This window comes from Protopterus annectens, chromosome 4.part0 (assembly GCF_019279795.1).
Source record: "Protopterus annectens isolate FY-2018-M chromosome 4.part0, PAN1.0, whole genome shotgun sequence".
Taxonomy (NCBI): Eukaryota; Metazoa; Chordata; order Ceratodontiformes; family Protopteridae; genus Protopterus; species Protopterus annectens.
This window is the reverse complement of record NC_056733.1, coordinates 932,521,087-932,542,039: the sequence shown is the minus strand read 5'-3', so window position 1 is coordinate 932,542,039 and position 20,953 is coordinate 932,521,087. Positions and strand designations below refer to the sequence as shown.

The 20,953-nt window shown below is 45.5% G+C and overlaps 1 protein-coding gene across 1 annotated transcript in view; it reads right to left on the bottom strand.

Annotated features, from left to right (window-relative positions):
• KNTC1 (kinetochore associated 1) overlaps nucleotides 1–20,953 on the bottom strand; it is a 3,090,908-nt gene that overhangs the window by 514,323 nt on the left and 2,555,632 nt on the right. The window contains exon 57 of the mRNA XM_044068909.1: nucleotides 12,752–12,808. Within this exon, the coding sequence (XP_043924844.1) occupies nucleotides 12,752–12,808 (57 nt within the window). The remainder of the gene's footprint in view (nucleotides 1–12,751; nucleotides 12,809–20,953) is intronic.

Here is a 20,953-nt window from a genome sequence, read left to right as displayed (position 1 = left end):
GCCAAAGGGCAATGCAGAGAATTGATAATGGGTTGAACCTGCAAGAAATCTGAGGTATCTTCTGCAATTTTGTCTGATTGGGACATGCAGGTATGCCTCCTTGAGGTCCAATGTTACCAGCCAAGACTCCTTGCCCAGCATGGGAAGAAGCTGCTGTAATGTGAGCATCTTGAATTTTGGTACGATTAAGAAAGTGTTTAGGATGGATAGGTCCAATATAGGTCTCCAATCTTTTCCCTTCCTTGGTACCAGGAATAGTCTGGAATAAAAACCTTGACCTTGTTCGTGCGTAGGTACCTCTTAAATAGCTTTCATGTATACAAGATCTGTAATTTGCCTTTGTGCCTCTGCCCTTTGATTGTGTGGCAGGTTTGACATGCCTCTCATTTTTGGAAGGGTGTGAAAATGGAATATGTAGCCTCTGTTTATAATGTCCAGGATCCATTTGTCCTTTGTGACAATATGCCAATTTTTTGAAAATAATGCCAGTTTTCCTCCTAAGGGTGCTGCCATTTGAATCTTGCTTGGCATGCAAAGGGGAAAGTCATTGGACTTGCTTTCTGAATGATTGCGAATTATCCTCACCACCTCTTTGTGTAGGAGCTTGCCATTGTCTGCCTCTAAACGATCCTTGGGATTGTCCTCTGCCCCTCGGGCGCCTGTATCTACCTCTTTGGGGTCTGTCCGTGGCTGGAAAGGACCAATTTTTGGAAGGCCAATTTCTACTGAAACGTGGGGGTTGTACCTGTAGAAAATCTTTCACAGTTTGCATTGATTTAGTCTTTTCCTCCATTTTCCTTAATACCTCCTCAGCATTAGCACCAAATAATACATCCTTTTGTAGAGGGGCATCTAGTAATTTAGCTTTGACATGATCAGGCAAGGTTTGTTCCTTGAGCCAGGCATGTCTACGTATGACTGATCCTGTAACAGCAGCTCTACATGAGGCCTCTAGAGCATCAAAACCACAATGTAAGGTATTGCTTACCCACTTGTTCTGCACTATGCATCAAAACCTGCAACTCCTTCAAGTTTGGTTGTTCAGGTTGTGACATTTTACTTTTCAATTGTGAAAACAAAAACTGTTGGTATTTTAGCATATGGAACTGACAGTTTAAGGCCCTCATGGTTAAGGTAGCCGAGGTATATACCTTTTTTCCCCACCTTTCTAAGGATCTGGAATCTCTCTCGGAAGGTAATGGATTTTTAGCAGTGGAGGCCTTAATTCCCTTGGGGCCCTGTGAGATGGTTTCTGGGTCAGCAGCATGGCTTTTGTATAGAAATTGGTGTGAGTCAAGAACCCTGTAGTACCTGTCAGGCTTGACTGGGGTTGGAGGCAGAGAATCTGGGTTAAGGCAGGCCTCCGAGTAAACATCATCTAGGATGTCCAAGACAGGGGGTATAGCCAGAGGCCTGTGCTGAGGTAGCAAGAGAAATTCCCTAAGCCTTTTCTTGGAATCTGAATAATCCTGGCCTTCCCAGTGGAAGTGTTCCCTTAAGGTATGCAAAGTTTCCCCAAATGAATAATCCTCTGGGGGGGGGGATACAGAAGGACTCCTCTACATCAGAGTCTTCAAAAGGGGAGTAAGAATGTTCCTGATCATCAGAGTGCTCTAAAATAATGGAGCCCTGATCAGAGGAGGGGGATTCTTCCTCCACTCTGGGCCTTTTATCCGGTGGGGGTTGAGAACCCCTGATAAGAGAAATTAAATCCTCAGCCATTTTAAGCATCTGTTTTTTAGGCATGGGGCCTGGAGATGGGCCCTGTGTGGCTTGTCTCTTAGAATGCATGGCTGCTTTAGACTTAGTGAAGGCCTTAATGGAAAAGGAAGAGGAAGGTCTGAAGACACCTTGAGTGGAGGTAGACCTATCCACATTTTGAGGTTCAATGCCAGGAGTGGCTTCGGTATCCGTAGTCTGGGTGTGGGCTGAGGAGCCTGCGACCTCGGGCACAGGAGACACCGCCAATGAAGTGTCGTCGGTAGTCAGGGGCTGCGTAGGCGCCTCGCTGAGAACCAGACCACGTGTAGTCGGCTTTGGCGTGGTGTCAGTAGAGGCCGCGGACCTCGTGTGTCGGTCCTTATCTTTGCGTTTTTTAGACAAAACTGTAGTCGGAGTATCCAACGACATAACGTAGTTAAATGTTTTTCCAAAATAATGCTGGGCGAACTCCACCCGACGCTTAATGGTGCGTTTGTTGAATGTAGCACAAAAGCGACAGACCGAGACGTCCTGGTCTGGGCCTAAACAAGGTATACAGAGGGAATGGAAATCCTTATGCGGTATTTGCTTCCCAAATGAAATACAATTATTAACTTTGTCTGACATCGGTCTGAGGCAAGAAATGTTTCCCCAACAGGGTACTTAGCTTTCAAGAAGACTTCGGTTTCCAAATTTTCGTAATTTCAGGAGCTAGCCGACTGGCACTTGCGAACTGCTTCTGCTTCGGGCACCATGCGGCAAGAAAGACTGAAGAAAATGGCATCGGCTGGTTCTTTTATACCCCTGTCGCACTGACGTCAGGGAAGAAGCGACAACAACCGACGCTGGACCTAGACTTTGGAATTCGGCCAACCGAGGACCCGCCTGACGGCAGGAGAACCCATCTGTTATGACTGCAGCTGTATGCATGATGAACATCTCATATGTAGAATCCTGCAACAAAGGAATAGAAGGACATCTGGCTGAGGCTTCAGCTGCATCATAACTGCATCTTAAAGAATGTCTATTCACTTGAGAGATGAGTGCTATCAGTGACGACAGGGAGACCTTGGCTGTACAGTCAGGGATGTCATTTAAATCCTTAGTGGCTTTGCCCAGCTGGGCTAAGGAGCATTTGGTCATATGAGTTTGGTAGTTGGTGGCTCTAAATGAGAGGGTAGCAGAGGTGTAGATTTTCTTTCCCAACCTCTACATAGTCTTGCTATGCTTAGCAGGGAGGACAGTAGTTGTAGGAAGGAGCTTGGAGGCCCTATCCATAGAGATGGAGATAGTGGCAGGATCAGGAGGGCACTTAGAGAAATTTCTTCATCTCAGGGACTTTATATATTCTGCCTTGCTCTATGTGGGGCTGGAAGTTGGGAATCCGGATTAATGGAGGCTGAGGCAAATGCATCCAGGAATGCAGGTTGAATAGGAGGGATGGCAGACGGATTGGGAGAGTCCATTTGAATAAGGTCATAAAACCTCTTTTGTACATTAGTCATATCCGAGGATTGCCACTTAAAGTGGTCTTTCACCTTATTAATAGTATCCCCAAAGGTTAGATCCTCTATAGGAGAATCAGGTTCAACAGAGCCCTCTTCAGGAGAGCCATATTCCAAGGGGGATGAGATCTGAGAGGAGTACGAAAGAGAGCCCTCAGAGGAACCAGACAATTCCTCTTCTTCATGCTGATCTACCCTCCTTTCATGGATGAGAGGTCTGGGAGTAAGGAGGGGAGGAGCAGTGGCAGAGGGTTCTGCAGAAGGCCCAAGGGCCATAAAGCCATTGAACAAACTCTGGCTAAAGGCCTGCCAATCTGGCATGCTTTCAGAGGCTGGAGTAAGGTGTCTTGTTTTTTTTACTTTTTCTTTGAAGGCCTCGATGGCTTCTGGCTAGGGACAGGCCTTGGGATAGTGGAGGTGGTGTCCAACAGGCCCAGAGTGAACGCTGGTTCCCCCCAGTGTCTAAGGCAGGTGCCGGTAAATCCTCTGTGGGCGAGTCATCTGCTCAAGATTGTGCGGCTTCCTCAGAGGAACCCGCTTTATCTACACCAATGGTTGCCGGATCCTCAGCCAAGCTGACATCGGCTACAGGCTGAGGTATGGCAGACAGTGGCACAGCTGACGAAGTAGGCCGCAAGGACTTGGCCCTCTTCCTAGGCAGTAAAGACAGGGTGTCGGATGCAGCCTCCATTCCTAATGTTATTTGTTTCAAGCTTTGATTCTCTAAATCCAAATGCAAGGTCTGCAAACAGCAACGTAAGATTTTAGGGACAAACGATCAGCAAATGGCACAGTTCTCGTGGTTGTGTTCCCTGCCTAAACAAAAGAGACACTGGTCATGGGTGTCTTTGTGGGGAATCTGCCAACCGCACTTGCCCTTACCAGATGACATGAATAGACTACAAATATAAACAAAGTAGGACTGAAAGAATCCCCAACGGGGTACTTAACTGAATCTTTTTTTGATCCGATGTCTGCGAAAAGCAGGAGCACCAGGCATACAACTGGCAGCAGAAAAGCTCTGAGGGCTGGTGTGTGCAGACGTCACTTTTAAGGCCCACACTCCAGTAGTCATGTCAGACGTCCGACACACACCAAGAGGGAGTGAAAACCTTTGGAAACCTGGCCAGACGAACTGGAGAAGAAGGGTAAACCCACATGTAGAATACTGCAACATTGGAAAAGAAGGACATAGTACAGCTGTGTACACTTACCATAAATGTAGATGCTCAAGTGTATTCACTGTTGCAGTCATCAAATTGGGTCATCTGTCTGCAGGTAGCCCTCAGTCAGCCCGAATACCAGAGCCTTGGGATTTCAGCATTGGATGCTGTCGCCTCTTCCATGATGTCAGGTCGTCAGGGGTATAAAACATGCCGCTGATGCCATTACATCAGTTTTTCTTGCCCCAGATGTTAGAAACCCCCAAAATAAGAAACAATTACATGGTGTGGAACACCTCCAGCAAAAAGTAAATACCATTGCCATAAGATATGGCCCTAACAAGAGGATAGGTAGAAAGTACAGAAAAGTCAGGGGGCTGGAGGGAGGGTAACCAGGACTGCAACAGTGAACACACTCGACCATCTACATTTATGGTAAGTGTACACAACTGTACCATGTTCTTTGTGTTTCACTGTTGCATTCATCACACACTTGGATTGATTCCCACAGCTGAGGAAGGGTAGAGGCAGTCAAGTATTAGGGCTGGCTAGGCCTTGTAAGACTGCCGTAGCAAATCCAGCTCTGGATTTAGAAAAGATAGGTAAGGGGTAATGCTTAGTGAAGGTGTGTACTGAACTCCAGGTTGCAGCTTCCAGGATGTCCCTGGTAGGGACTCCCCTGAGAAATGCTGTAGTGGTTGAGGTACCATAGTGGAATGGGTTCTGATCCCCTGTGGGGTAGGTTTTCCATGGTGCTGGTAGCAGAAATAGATGCAGTGTGCTATCCATTTGGAGATGGTTTTGCTTTGAAATGGCCTTGCCCTCTGCCCCTGTAGCAAAGCTGACTAGCAGCTGGTCAGATTTTCTTAACGGTCTGGTCCTGTCAAGGTAGAACCTAAGCTGTCTGTGCACTTCCAAGGAGTGCAGGATCCTTTCCCCTTTATTCTGAGGATTAGGAAAAAAAGGTTGGTAAATGGATGGATTGGTTTAAAGCCACACTGGATACCACCTTGGGCATAAATGATGGGTTAGTCCTGAGGGAAACCCTGTCCACATGGAAGATAATGAAGGGTTCCACAGCCATAAGGGCCTGTAACTCAGACACTCTTCTAGCTGAAGTGAGGGCTAAAAGTAAGGCTGTTTTCTGAGAGGAATTTTAACTCTGCTGTAGCAGCAGGCTCAAAAGGGGGAAGCGTGAGCTTCTCTAGTACAAAGTTAAGGTCCTAAGCAGGAGTGGGAGCTCTCCTCGGGGGTCTTAAATTGTTAGCTCCTCTCAGGAACTGTTTGACTAGAGGGTGAGAGAAGAGGGGTGGGCTCAGTATTGTAATGAGCTGAGATGGCAGAGGCATGAATCTTAACGGATGAGAAGGATAGGCCTTTGTGGAGCAGCTCTGCTAGATAATATAGGATTTGAGGTAAGGTGGGCACAGCTGTGTCCTTTCCCTGAGACTGGCTCAAAGAACAGTATCTTTTTCACTTTTCTGGTTAGGATTTCCTAGTACTAGACCTCCTGGCCTCAAGGAAGACATCCAGCACTTGTTTGCTGAGGGTTGCTGGTGATGTATTCAGGGAATAAGCCAGGCTGCTAGGTTCAGAGTTTGCAGCTGAGGATGCAAAATCTGGCCTTCCTGCTGGGACAGCAGAGAGGGGGTCTGATGCAGGTGCCATGGTGGCACTGTTGTCAGACTGCGTAAAAGTGGGTACCAGTGCTGGCGTGGCCAGTCTGGAGCAATAAGAATTGTCCTTGGACTGTCATGTTTGATCTTGAGTAGTACTTTCGAGAGGAGGGGCAGAGGGGGAAAGGCATAGATTGAGAGGTTTTCCCATGTGAAGGATAGGGCATCCACTTTCCATGCTTGGCTGTGGAGAATTCTGATGCAAAATTTGCTCAATTGATAGTTCTGGGGGGAAGCAAAGAGGTCCACCTCTGGTGTTCACCACCTGTGGATTAGAAGCTTGAAAGAATTGGGTTCCAGTTTCCATTCGTGCTGGTCCATTAGATTTCTGCTTAAGTCATCTGCCAGTGAATTTTGTTTGCCTGGCAGGAATTGAGCTTGCAGGTGCACTTGGTTGCTCAAGGCTGTGTTCCACAGAGCCATGGCTAACCTGCAGAGTGGGTAGGAATGAGATCCCCCTGCTTGTTTATGTACCACATGACTGTGGTGTTGTCTTGTCTTTATCGAGAGTTGTCCTGGAAGGTTAAGGTATTTGAGGGCTGTCAGTGCATTCTGTACAGCTAACATTTCTTTTTGATTGATATGCAGGTGCATTTGTCCTGGACTCCATTTGCCTTGAATGCATTTGCCTGCCATGTGAGTCCCCCATGCACAGACGCATCAGACTATGCATGGTGGGCTCACATGGCAGACTATGCATGGTATGCATCTGCCTGCCATGTGAGCCCCCCATGCATAATCTGATGCGTCTGTTGTCAGGGTTTGGGCGGTGGGGGGGGGGGGTAGAGTGAAAGGGACTCCCTTGTTGAGGTTACAGGACTCTGCCCACCAAAGGAACTCTGTCTTTAGGCAAGAAATGATCGGAATCACTGTTTCCAGGTCCTGAGAATGTTGACACCAGAGACTTTTTAAGTACCATTGAAGTTTCCTCATATGCAGTCTTGCATATGGAATTAGGAGAATGCATGAGGCCATGAATCCTAGGGCTTGCAGAATTTTTCTTGCAGATAGCTGGGTTTGGGTGGCCAGTAGTTTGAAGTAATTTGTGAAAGAAACCTGCTTTTCTGGAGTGAGGAATGCCATCTGGGGAGTTGCGTTCAAGCTTGCTCCCAGGAATACAATTTCTTGGCTGGGTAACAGATGTGATTTATTTTCACTGATGGTATTTCCCAGAGAAGTTAGGAGTCTCTTTACAAATGTCAGGTGCTGAAGAAGCAATTCCTGACTTTCCGCATGAATCAGGTAATCGTCCAAATATGGGTAAATTTGGATGTTTCTCTGCCGGCAGTATGCAATGGCTGGAGCCAGGCACTTTGTGAATACCCTGGGCACAGTAGATACGCCAAAGGGAAGTGCAGAGAACTGATTGTGCATAGAGCCTGCCCTGAAACGTAGATATTTCCTGCAAGATTCCCTTATGGGGATGTGCAGATAAGCTTCTTTTAAGTCTACGGTGACCAGCCCAGAGTCCTTGTCTAGCATAGGCAGCAGCTGTTGCAGTGTAAGCATTTTGAACGTTGGTACCACCAGGAAGGTGTTGAGAATTGACAGATCCAGGATAGGGCGCCAGGAGATTTCTTTTCTGGGTATCAGAAATAGTCTGGAGTAGAAACCCTGTCCTCTTTGCTCTGTTGGAACAGGTTGAATAGCCCTGATACTGAGAAGAGAAAGTACTTGCTTTTGGGCCTCTGCCCACTGATTTGGGGGTAGGTCTGGCAATCCACTTGGGGTTGGCAGTGAATGGAAGTAGAATCTGTATCCTTGGGATACAATGTTTAAGACCCAACGGTCCTGGGTAATGTATTCCCAGTTTTTTGCGTGCACGGCGAGTTTTCCTCCTAGGGGTGCAAGTACTTGGGCATGGCTGGGAAGGATGCAGGAGAAGTCATTGTGAACTTTTTCCATAGGAGGCTGGCTTACCACTCCCTGTTTTTGAGGTGGGAGCACTCCATTGTATAGATCTGTGCATACCCTGAGACTGTAGTCTTTGTGGTCTGTTGCCCTTGGGTTTGGACTGAGAAGGCCTGGGAGAGACTGGAAAGGACCAGTTTTTCGAACGCCAATGCCTACTGAATCTAAGTGGCTGTACCTGTAAGAAATCTTTAACAGTTTGCATAGATTTAGCTTTTTCCTCCATCTTTTTAAGAACTTCTGCTTTTGTGCTAAACAAATATTCTTGACTTAATGGAGCATCTAGGAATTTTGCTTTGACATGGTCTGGCAAGATTTGTTCCTTCAGCCAAGCATGCCTTCTGAGAACAGACCCAGTGACAGCAGTCCTGCAAGACGCTTCTAAGGCATCAAAACCACACTGCAAAGTATGTTTATCAACTTGGTTTGCAGAATGCATTAACTCTTGTAATTCTTTATTTTCTGCACAATCAGGAATCAACAACATTTTTTGTTTAATTAGTTCCATAATATGCTGCTGGTATTTCAACATGTGAAACTGGCAATTTAAAGCCCTGATGGCAAGAGTCACAGAGGTATATACCTTCTTACCCCATCTGTCTAAAGCCCTAGAATCCCTGCCGAAGGGGCAGGGTTTTTGGCTGTAGTAGCCTTAATACCTTTAGGTCCCTGGGAAATGGTCTCTGGATCCGCCGTAGGATTTTTAAAGAAAAATTTGTGGGAGTCAGGTACTCTTTAGTACCTGTCAGGCTTTCTAGGAGCTGGGGGTAGAGTATCCGGGGTAAGACTTGATTCCATGAAGATATCATGTACAATATCCAGGTCAGGGGGTATAGCTAGAGGCTTGTGCGGAGGCAAGTCTAAAAATTCCGAGTCTCTTTTTTTAACTGAGGGTAGTCCTGGCATTCCCAGCGGAAATGCTCTCTTAGGGTATGCAAGGTTCCACTGAAAGAAAAGTGCTCTGGAGGGGAGGTAGATGGAATGGAATCCTCTGCATCTGAATCCTCATAGATGGATAAGGGTATGTCCTGGTAATCAGAGGGGTCAGAATCATCAGACTCATGGGTCTGTAGAATCAGAAGGAAAATCAATTCTTTGTCTTTTAGAGGGGGAAGGCTGGCTTCCCCTAATTAAAGTAATAAGGTCTTCAGCCATTCTAAGCATTTCTTTCTGAGGCATGGGAGCTTGAGAATGAGCTTTGGTCGTCGGTTTCCTAGTCGTACTGCGAACTTTGGGACTGAGAAATTCAGTAGTTTTACTCAAAAACAAAGTAATCGGTTTAATACGAACATCGAAAGGCCTGAATACACCCTCTGAAGCTGGTGCCTGCACAGCGGTTCCGGACTCATCGAAGGTAGAGACATCCACAGGTTCCATAGTCAAAGAAGCATCTCGTGGCATACTGGACTCCGAATGGGTCTCAGTAAAGGCCTGTGAATCTGTAGAAGCGGGCATCAGAGGCTGCGAAAGCGCCTCACTGAGTACCGGCGGATTGGCATCTAGCTTAACGGAAGTATCGTCGGCAGTTTTGGACTTATGCGGTCAGTCTCTGTCTTTATCTTTACTTTTTTTGGAAGATCGGTAGTCGGGTGGCTTAATGAAGACATTTCAGAATACGGAGAACAAGAGCAAAAGAATTTAGCGACAAAGATAGCCCAATGATGAGTAGTTCAGGCGTTGAACAAGGCACAAAACCGACAGCGAGGAACATCATTGGTCTGGGCCTAAACAGGTGATGCAGCAAAAATGAAAATCTCTGTCAGGCATTTCCTTTCCACAGGCAAGATAATTGTTAACTTTTTCTGATATCGGTTAGAGCAAACAAAAAGGATCCTCAACGGAGTAGTTATCTTTAGAAGACTTCAGGTTTTAAACTCAAAAAACGAAAATTTCAGGTAGAGGCTGACCGGCATTTGCAAACTGCTTCAGGCTCCCGCGCAGCAAGAAAAGCTGATGTAATGGCGTCTGCTGCATGTTTTATAGACCTGACGTTATGGAAGAGGCGACAGCATCCGACACAGAAATCCCAAGACTCTGGTATTCGGGCCGACTGAGGGCTACCTGCAGGCAGATAACCCAAGTGTGATGACTGCAACAGTGAAACACAAAGAACATCTTAAGATACCTAGCCATATACAACTTTAAGCAGATAAACTTAAAAGTTCTTGTTAACCATGTTCTTCCCATATATCAATGACCTGTCTGTAGTCTAATGGTCCTCTTGCTTCTGTAAGGGGCACAACAGGTATCACACTTGCCTTTGGTGCACAAGGCTTTGGGTTCTACTCTCAAATGAGGCAGATGGATTGCTGATGTTGCAGTGCAACATAAGGGAGGCGACTGCACTCCTGCTGAGTGCGTCAGTGTTTGGATGAGACATTAAACCGAGGCCCCATCTGCGCAAGTTCGTGGTAGCTCAGGTGGGTGTAAAAGATTCCACAGCACCTATCGAAGAGTGTACAGGTTCTTTACCGAAGTGTGGGTTTAGCATAATGGTTAAGACCTTGGGCTCATACATACAAATTACAGAGTTTGATTCTGATCGCAGGCTACTGACTAGGCTTAAAATGGCCCTTCAGAGCAGTTAGCCTAGTATACACCCGTGAACCCATTTCAAGCATTCAACAGTGATCACCTCCCAAACTGAGCAGGGCTGTACAAGATAACCCTAGTATAAATTTGTGTTTACCTATCCAGTCAAAGACTTTCCTACAAGTAGCCAAAGTAGTATTTTGTCTGACCTGTAGTGGGAACTTATTTCATAGGCTAGGAATGTAGGCTAGTATTTTGTCTGACCTGTAGTGGGAACTTATTTCATAGGCTAGGAACCTATCCCTCCAGCAAGTTTTGTTTATTTGTTGGTGTACATTTAAGTCCTTAGTGCCGGTATTTGAAGGGTCACTGGGTCTTTCATGGCTTGAAAAGTATGACACAGGTCACCTCACAGCAGTCTACAGGCTACAGAGAATAAGGAGAATTGTGCTAACCTGCTGGGAGATGCTGTAGGAATTTAAGTTTCTTCTTTTGAAATCTTTGGGCATTTCCAGCGAGTGATATGCTTAGATTTCTACATACCACAGAAGCAGTGCGTTCAATAATGAGTGAGAGAATGGAAGGGTGCAGTGATAGTAAGACTTCTTTGGATCTTGAAGATGTTCTCTTGGAAATTAACAGGGCCAGATAAAAGGATTCCCTGACTGTGAAATAAAATGATCGAATGAGGGAGCCAGTGAGTTATCCACATAAGTAGCTAGGGTCTCTGATGAGTGTTACCTGTCTAAAGGAGTACAATTTATCACATATGAGGTGGGAGCAACATTTCTGCCAAATGCTATCGCACTGCACTTCTTTCATTTAGTTTAAGACAATTTTTAATGCACCATGATTGTGCATATTCCAGCCCTTATCAGTGGGTAGAGTTACCAGCAAACTTGGCCAACCATACTTCTGGGATATTGGCTTGGAAATCTGCAAAATAAATGATAAACATGAGTCACCCCAAAAGTGATCACTGTGGGACCCTATTTGTAACTTTTACATTCATAGAAGGAACCAGCAACTTTGACAACTTGGGATCTGTTTGTTAGCCATTTGGTAATCCAGATGATGATGTTAAGCTTGTCTTAAGTTTGCAATAATAGTAATACAGTGTCAAAATCCTTGGCCAGGTTGAGATAAGCAGTGTGTAGGAATGACCACTGTCCATGTAACTTTTTCAAAGCAGCTTATTAGGCTCATGATACGAGACGTGCCCTTCACAAAACCAAACTTATTGGGATCTAGATCAGTTAAGTTGCCTCTGTCTACATAAATAAGTTCTATGACATGTTCCATGGCTTTGCATACAAGGCCAGTAATGCTGACGTGTCTATAATTACCTTGGTCTTTAGGGGGCCACCCATGTATAGGGGAGTCACAATGTCTGTTTAACAGGCATCAGAAACAAACACTGCAGTTAAACTCATCTCAAATACAGTTAACTAATTACTTAAATATATAAATAAATAAAATGCATTTTGTTAACACAGGTAGAACCAACAGTAAGAAATTTGGATGCTGTGTAAATCAAACCTAGGACTGCTACTAGGCACAGCTATATCAACCACAACCTTACATCTCTGCCAAACTGACACATTTAACTGCAAAAATATGCATTTCCAATGCAGAACTAGCCCCACTAACCACATTCCAGGAAACTAAGTAATAAAAAAAAACGGCTAAAGGAACTTGACAATTCACAGAAGCAATAAGCATTTCTGAATATCCCACTGCAGTACCACAAGTATATTTAACTTTTATAACAAATAATATCAGTCATATATTGAGCAAATAAAGTTCTTTGATTACTGTTGGAGAAGATGACTTGCTACCAATTTACTGGATAAATTCAAGTCAGTTGGGATGATTGTCCTTTTTTAAGAAAACATGTACGTTTAAGTTTTACATATAACAGTGCTCCAGACTGCAGCTAGAGAGAGGCAACCTTTGCTAACAGTAAGAACAAGGGTGCGGGAAACTGATAAGCTAGGGACACAGGCTTGTCCTTGTTTCTGGATTCTAGTCAATGTATTTGTTGACAAACTTGAGTGGAGAGAACGTGTGTAGCAGATACTTTACCTTATAAACTACTTTACAAACAGGGCCCGCCTTGATGAGTCCTGTGGGTTGGGTTTATTCTATCTTGCAAATCAGTAATAGGTATCTTTTTCTAGAAGATGTGCATTAAGAAACATTCATGATGGAGAAAAAAAACAGCACAAGGAAACGTAATGTACTCACTGATCAGATACTATACCTGCCACAAGGTGTAAATAGAAGTGATAGCTACCAAAACCTTCCTCAGGTAACACATCTGTGAGGAGAAAAAAAAAGATGTTAAGTCTAATATACTTTAATAAATTAATAGTAAAGGACACCACAAAAATCCCTTTTTTCTCATCACAAAGTGTATTTTATGCTCTTTAATCCAGGCTTAAGCGGCATGTAAAAAAAAGTTACATATTTAACATAACAAACTAAATGATCACCTCCATCTTTTTTTACCAGTAGGGCTGAAACTGATGGTTTTCAGTCAGCTCAACATGTGAAACTTGCCCAGGTTCTAGAGTTTTCCCCTTACCCATAAATTCTCTGGGGTCTATTTTCCTCTCCAGATCTCGAGTGTGCCACTCAACAGAGAAACAAGTTCATCAACTACTCACATAAATAATAAAAAGACAATGTACATATTCCTTAGACCACATCAACCAGTGTGTGTGTGTGTGTGTGGGGGGGGTGAAGAAGACTGACATGTTCATAGAAAAGTTGTGTAAAATCTTACAATAACCATAGATGTCCTTCTCTTCCATGTTGCAGTATTCTACATGTGAAGAGATCTCCCATTCCCAGACCATCATGGCCTCTCTGCGCAATGGGTAGGAACGGGTTCCTCCTTGTTTGTTCATGTACCAGACTACTGCCATTTGTTTGTGTGAATAGCAACAGTCTCTAGAGGGAGAACGTCCTGAAAAACTTGCAATGTTAGAAGGACTGCTCTCATCTCTAGTACACTGATATGCAACCTGGTCTCCAAGGGGGACCACATGCCTTGGACCATGCATCTGTGCTCACTGTGGCAGTTGGGGGAGGACGGGAGAATGGCCTGCTCAGACACAGGTCGTCTGACTGTATTCACCACTGAACATGATGTTTGTAAACTGGATTGAGTTTTATGGGAAATGATAAGAGTCTGGCAACGAACAGGCAGCTGTACTGACAGTGTCCATTGAGGGATTTGCAAAAAGAATCTTGCTAGAGGAACTAGAAGAAAAGCAACTGACATTGACCCAAGAGTTTGTAGCACTAGTTTTGCTCGAAGGGATGGGTGATACAGAATAGTCTGAGCCTGACTTCCCAAAGATGTGATGTGATAAAGAGGCAGTGATGCCACTTGAGTCGTAGTATTCAGTTGTGTTCCTATAAACTCCAGAATCTGTACAGGAGTAAGATTTGACTTGGCATGGTTTATAGAAATGCCTAACGAGTTGGTGATCTGAAGCAAGTAATCTCTGGCTAGTAGAAGTTCATGCCTGGTTGGGGTGGTGAGGAGCCAATCGTCGCGGTAGGAGAAACACCTGGAATCCTTTGAGTTTCAGGTGAGCTGCTACAACTGCCATGCATTTGGTGAACACCATGGGGGCAGTGGTGAGTCCAAAGGGCAGTGCTCTGAATAGGTAGCAATTGGCTCCCAGCAGAAAGCTCAGGTGTCTCCTGGAGCACCGGTCTATTTTGATGTGATAGTACACATCCTGGAGATGTACAGAGCACATCCAATCATCCTTGTACAGAAGAACCAGTATGGACTGAACCGTAACCTTTTGGAACTTTTGACTTCTTTACAGACCGATTCAAATTTCTTAGATCCAGAAATGGTCTCAGGTCTCCTGTTTCCTTGGCAGTAAAAAGAAGGGTGTGTAAGTTTTGAATCCTATCTGTTCAGGTGGGACCTCCTGGATGACTCTTTTTTGTAGCAGCTTTTGAATTTCTTGAACTGCGTATTCCTTCTGATTGGGTGGAACGCCAGGGAGTTTCTTCCTTTGGGCAGGAGGTGGAAGGAAAAAGGTTATATAGTAACTTCTGGATTTGATTCTTAACATACATGCATTTTTGTGATATTTGTCCAGGCTTCCAGGTGCAAGGAAAAATGACCCTAGACTGCCTCCAGAAATAGACTGTTGCGCAATGCTTCAGAAGCGTTGATAGGGCCTATCAGAGAGGAATCTATGAAGCCCTGGTTTTGAGGAACCCCCTCCTGCCTCTAGGGAGATGTCTGTCATTGAAACCTCCTCCTCCTCTGCCTCTGAAGGACATATCCTCATGCGAGTCCTGAAAAGAAGATTTCTGGACCCACAGTTTCTTACCACCTCACTGATCCCTACAGAATGTATGTTGGGGGGGGGTAGAGAAAGTACAGTTTTGTACCTACCATAAATGTAGATGTCCGATAGGTATGCATCTGCAGTCATCACATATGGGTTGTCCTGCCTCAGGCAGCCCTTCGGTCGGCCGGATTCCAAAGTCTGGGTCTGGCTTCGGCTGATGTTGCACTTTCCCCAACGTTAGAGCGTCTGGGGTATAAAAGCATAAGCTGACGCCATCTTCCTCAGTTTTTCCTGCCCCAGATGCCAGGTGCCCTCTAGGAAGGCTAAATTTGGAGAAATGCAATAAAATTCCAAACATTTGCAAAAATATATATACATGTATATACAAACAAATACACCATAATAGATTCCCCCAGCTAGCTAATAGAGGGGTAAGCACCCTAGGAATTCCACAGAGGGGAAGGAGGGAGGGTAAACCTGACTGCAGATGCATACCTATCGGACATCTACATTTATGGTAGGTACAAAACTCTACTATGTCCTTCAAGGATGCATCTGCAGTCATCACATATGGGTAGAATACCATAGCCAATCTGGGGGTGGAGGTACTAAGTAAAGGATGGTGTAGTTAAGATACCCTGCAGGACTGCCGTTGCAAAACCTGCTCTGGATCTGGAGTATAAAGGTAAATTGTAATGCTTGGCAAATGTATGCACGGAGCTCCATGTAGCAGCTTCTAAAATGTCCTTGGTAGCCACCCCTCTTAGGAAGGCTGTGGTGGTGGCTGTGGCTCTCGTGGAATGAGGTCTAATGTTAGCTGGCACAGTTTTTCCATGAAAGGAGTAACAAAAACGAATGCAATTTCCTATCCATTTTGAAATTGTCTGTTTGGAAATTGCTTTTCCTTGTACCCCAGCAGCATATGCTACAAACAACTGGTCAGTCTTTCTGTAACTTTTAGTTCTGTCCAAGTAGTAGTGCAATTGTCTGTGTATGTCCAGTGTGTGCAGAAGTCTCTCCCCTTTATTTTGTGGTTGTGGGAAGAATGTAGGCAAGTTAATAGCTTGGTTCAAAGATACCCTGGATACCACCTTTGGCATAAATGTAGGATTGGTCCTCAAAGAAACTCTGTCCTGATGAAAGATAAGAAATGGCTGCACTGCCATTAAAGCTTGTAACTCAGATACTCTTCTTGCTGAGGTTATGGCCAGAAGGAAGGCAGTTTTCCAAGACAAAAACTGTAGATCTGCCGATGCTGCTGGTTCAAAGGGAGGAAGTGTTAGTTTTTCCAACACGAAATTAAGGTCGCAAGTAGGTAGAGGTGGTTTCCTTGGAGGATTGATGTTTTTGATTCCTCTTAGAAACTGTCTTAGGAGAGGATGAGAGAAGACAGGTGGATTAACATTGTATTCTGCTGAGATTGCTGAGGCATATATCTTAATGGAAGAGTAAGACAGGCCATTGTGGAACAATTCTGCCAAATATTTCAGTATATACGCCATGTTCATCACTGTCACATCTAGGCCCTTTGTTGTGTTCCAGGTGTGAAATCTTTTCCATTTTGCTGAATATGCCTTCCTTGTGGAAGGCCGGCGAGCTTCCATAATAATATCCTTCACTCTCTGGGATAGGTTATCCTGAGGAGGAGTCATGGTATTCTCCAGGCAGATAGCTGCAAGGTTTTCAGGTTGGAGTGCAGAGTCCTGAAATTGTGCTGCGTCAGTAGGAGTGGCCATAGGGGGAGAGGCCATGGTTTTGTCTGTGACATGCTCTTTAACAGTGGGTACCAGTGCTGTCTTGGCCAATTTGGAGCTATCAGAATCACTCTGGGCTGCTCTGTCCTGATCTTCAGTAGGACCTTGGTCATTAATGGGAGAAGTGGGAAAGCATACACTGTTAGAGCTTTCCAGCTGAAAGAGAGAGCGTCCACTTTCCATGCTTGTGGGTGGTATGTCCTTGAGCAGAATTTCCTCAGTTGATGATTGTGGGGGGAAGCGAACAGATCTATTTCTGGCCTTCCCCATGATTGTGTGATGAGTAAGAAGATGTCTGGGTGCAGCATCCATTCGTGTGCATCCATGGTAGTTCTGCTTAAGCTGTCTGCCAGTATATTGTCTTTTCCTGGCACGAACTGGGACTGTAGCTGTATGTTGAGTTTCAAAGCAAGTTCCCATAGACTCATTGTCAGTCTGCAAAGAGGGTAGGAATGGGTGCCTCCTTGCTTGTTTATGTACCACATAACTGTGGTGTTGTCTGTCCTTATGAGCAGGTGGCCTTGCTGAAGGAAAAGTTTTTAGGCCTCGATTGCATGTATCACTGCCAGCATTTCCTTTTGGTTTATGTGCATGCGCAGCTCTCTTTGTGACCATAGCCCTTGGATACATCTGCCCTCCATGTGTGCTCCCCAACCTTGGTCTGAAGCATCCGTGGTGATGGTTTGGTTGGCTCTTGGCTTGCTGAAGGGCAACCCGCTGTTCAACTGGTAGGCTTGAGCCCACCACAGAAATTCCTTTTGAAGGCAAGGAATGAGTGGGATCAGAGTTTCTAAGCTGTGACTGTGCTGTGTCCATAAACTTCTTAGGTACCATTGTAATTTTCTCATATGCAGTCTTGCTTGCGGAAGCAGAAGGATGCAAGATGCCATGTAACCCAGGGACTGCAGGATTTTCCTTGCAGTCAGCTGAGTTTGTCTTGTCAGATTCTTGAAGTAATCTGGTAGTTGCTTTTGTTTTTCTTCTGTGAGAAAGGCCATTTGGGTGGTTGTGTCTAGATCCGCACCCAGAAAAGTTATTCTTTGGGATGGAACCAGTCTTGATTTGTGGATGTTGACTGTATATCCCAAGGCCTGTAGCAGGTGGATGGCATAGTCCAAGTCCTTTAACAAAGTTTGCTTGCTGTCTGCTTGTATAAGGCAGTCGTCCAGATATGGGTAGATTTGAATCCCCTGAAGTCTGCAGTGTGCAATTACTGATGCCAGGCATTTCGTGAATACTCTGGGCGCAGTAGATAAGCCAAAGGGTAATGCTGAGAATTGATAATGCTCTGACCCTGCAGAAATCTGAGGTGTCTTCTGCAGCTCTGTCGAATAGGGACATGCAGGTATGCCTCCTTGTAGTCTAGAGTCACCAGCCAAGACCCCTTGCCCAGCATGGGAAGGAGTTGCTGTAGAGTCAGCATTTTGAATTTGGCACAATGAGATAAGTATTCAGTGCGGACAAGTCGAGAATAGGCCTCCATTGATTTTCTTTTCTTGGAACAAGGGATAATCTGGAGTAAAATCCTTGGCCTTGTTCTGAAAGAGGTACCTTTTCTATGGCTTTCATTTGCATTAAGTTGGTAATTTGCTTCAAAGCCTCTGCCCTCTGATTTGGTGGCAGGTCTGGCATGCCTTTTATTTTTGGCAATGAGTGGAAATGGAACATGTATCCTTTGTCTATTATTTGCAGTGTCCATGTGTCTCTTGTAATGCTGTGCCAATTTCTTGAGAATAAAGAAAGCTTTCCGCCCAAAGGTGCTTCTAATTGAGCCCTGGTCGGCGGAGTCAAAATAAAGTCATGGAGTCTGTCCTGGTGTAGCAGTTGTAGTTCCTGCACTACCTCTCTGGTTGGGAGGCTGCCACTGACGGCCTCTGTAGGAGCTTCTAGCTTGCCCTCTACCTCTGGCACACCTATTCCTGCCTCTCTGAGATCTGTCTGAGTCCGGAAAGGACCAATTCTTAGTAGGCCAATTTCTGCTGAATCTCGGTGGTTGGACTTGCAGAAAGTCTTTGACTGTTTGCACAGATTTTGCCTTTTCTTCAAATTTCTTTAAAACCTCTTGAGCCGTGGAACCAAATAATTTTTGCTTTTCCATAGCAGCATCCAAAAGCTTAGCTTTAACATGGTCTGGCAGAGATTGTTCCTTCAGCCAGGCATGCCTACGTATAACTGCACCTGTCATAGCTGACCTACATGAAGCTTCCAATGCATCATAACCACACTGCAAGAAATGGTTACTAACCTGCTGGGAGTTATGCACCAGATCCTGAAGGGATTTGCAATCAAGGGGTTCAGAAGAAGACTGTTTCTTATGCAATTAATCTAACAAATACTCTTGGTACTGTATCATATGAAATTGACAATTTAATGCCCTCATGGAAAGAGTTGCAGAAGTATACACTTTCTTACCCCATCTCTCTAATGCTCTGGACTCCCTTTCAGAGGGTAGAGGATTTTTAGCAGTGGCAGCTGCAACCCCATTTGGGCCCTGGGAAATAGTTTCTGGATCAGCAGAGTGGGCCTTGTACAGGTGTAGATGTGAGTCCGGGACCCTGTAGTACCTATCAGGTTTGGCAGGAGCCGGAGGGAGAGAGTCAGGGGCAGTACTAGCATCAGAGTACACATCATCAATAACATTCAAAACAGGAGGCATAGCTAAAGGCCTATGCTGAGGTAAATGTAAAAAGGTCCTTAATCTCTTTCTGGAATCAGAGAATTCCTGACCCTGCCATTGAAAATGTTCTCTCATAGAGTGTAATGTCTCTCCAAAGGAAAACTCTTCAGGAGGGGAGGCCGAGAGAATAGATTCTTCAGCATCAGAATCCTCGTAGGCCGAATAAGCCTCCTCCTGGTGGTCTGACAGAGCAGAGCCATCAGTGGACTCATCTGAGGACTGGGGGTCAGAGGGCTCAACCCTGGGCCTTTTGTCTGGAGGTGGTTGAGAGCCCCTGTCCGGATGAGGTTGGAAACTTCTAATTAATGAGATCAGATCCTCTGCTAGGCTAAGAATCTGAGAGCCAGTAGAAGGTCTCTGAGAGGAAACCTTGGGAGGCAAAGCTTTAGTAAGTTTAGCAGCTTTAGCCCTAGAGAAAGCCTTAATGGACATGGAAGTAGGGGGTCTGGCTGCACCACGTGCAGGAGTAGACTTATCTAAAGGAATGGTGTCGGAAGGTTCCTGGACACTGGTTTCAGCAGGTAATTCAATAACCGACTCGGCCGGGGCCTCTGGGGCCGAGGTAGTCAGTTGTGTGGTTTTGGTAATAGGAAGTACCAAGGACTCGGTTTCAGCCGAGACCGAGACACTCGCGGTAGGCCTGACCGTGGTTTCAGCCGAAACCGCAGTCCGCGTGCGTCGGTCCTTGTCCTTCCGGTTTTTAACTAAATGCGAAGTCGGAGTCTCCGACGGCATCTTATAAGCAAAACTAGCCCCAAAGAATTCCTCTGCAAACTCCGACCGACGTCTAAGAGTTTGTCGGTTGAAGGAGGCACAGGCTGAACAGGCCGAGACGTCGTGGTCTGAGCCTAGGCAGGGGAGGCAGTAAGAGTGGAAATCCTTATGAGGTATTTGTTTCCCACAAGTTAAACAATTATTAACTTTATCTGACATCGGCTGAGGCAAGAAAGAGTCCCCAACGGGGTACTTAGCTTTTTCGAAGTCTTCGGTAGCTGAATCACAGGAGCTGACCGACCGGCACTTGCGAACTGCTTCTGCTTCGGGCACCACGCGGCAAGAAAGACTGGGGAAGATGGCGTCGGCTGATGCTTTTATACCCCAGATGCTCTGACGTTGGGGAAAGTGCGACATCAGCCGAAGCCAGACCCAGACTTTGGAATCCGGCCGACCGAAGGGCTGCCTGAGGCAGGACAACCCATATGTGATGACTGCAGATGCATCCTTGAAGGACATCTTGATAACAATGGCAGACAGGGTCTTTCCTTTCTGCTCGGTGCGGGTGAGCGTGTCTTTCACTGATGGCCCAAACAAGGAGGAGCTGTCAAAGGGGGCATTAACAAAAGATTCCTTGAAGGGTTCCGCAAAGTCGCATAGCCGCATCCAGGCATGTTTCCGAATGGCTATGCCTAAATTGGTTTCTTGTGTGGAACCTTCTGCTGCATGGGAAATTAAACTCATGAAAGATCTGGCAATGGATGAAAGAGTACCAAGTTGAGGAGAAACCTTCTTGAGATCCTCTGCAGACATGGACTCCGAGAGAGAGTTTGAAAGCTCCTTGATCTAGTCTCTCTAAGTGAATTAAATGTGCCAGGTAATTTAACAACCTCCGTGCAAATGTGGCTGAGGTATATATGCGCTTTCAAAACCTGTCCATTGCTCTGGACTCCCTGCTTGGTGAAAGACTCCATAAGGGAGTTTAAGTGCTG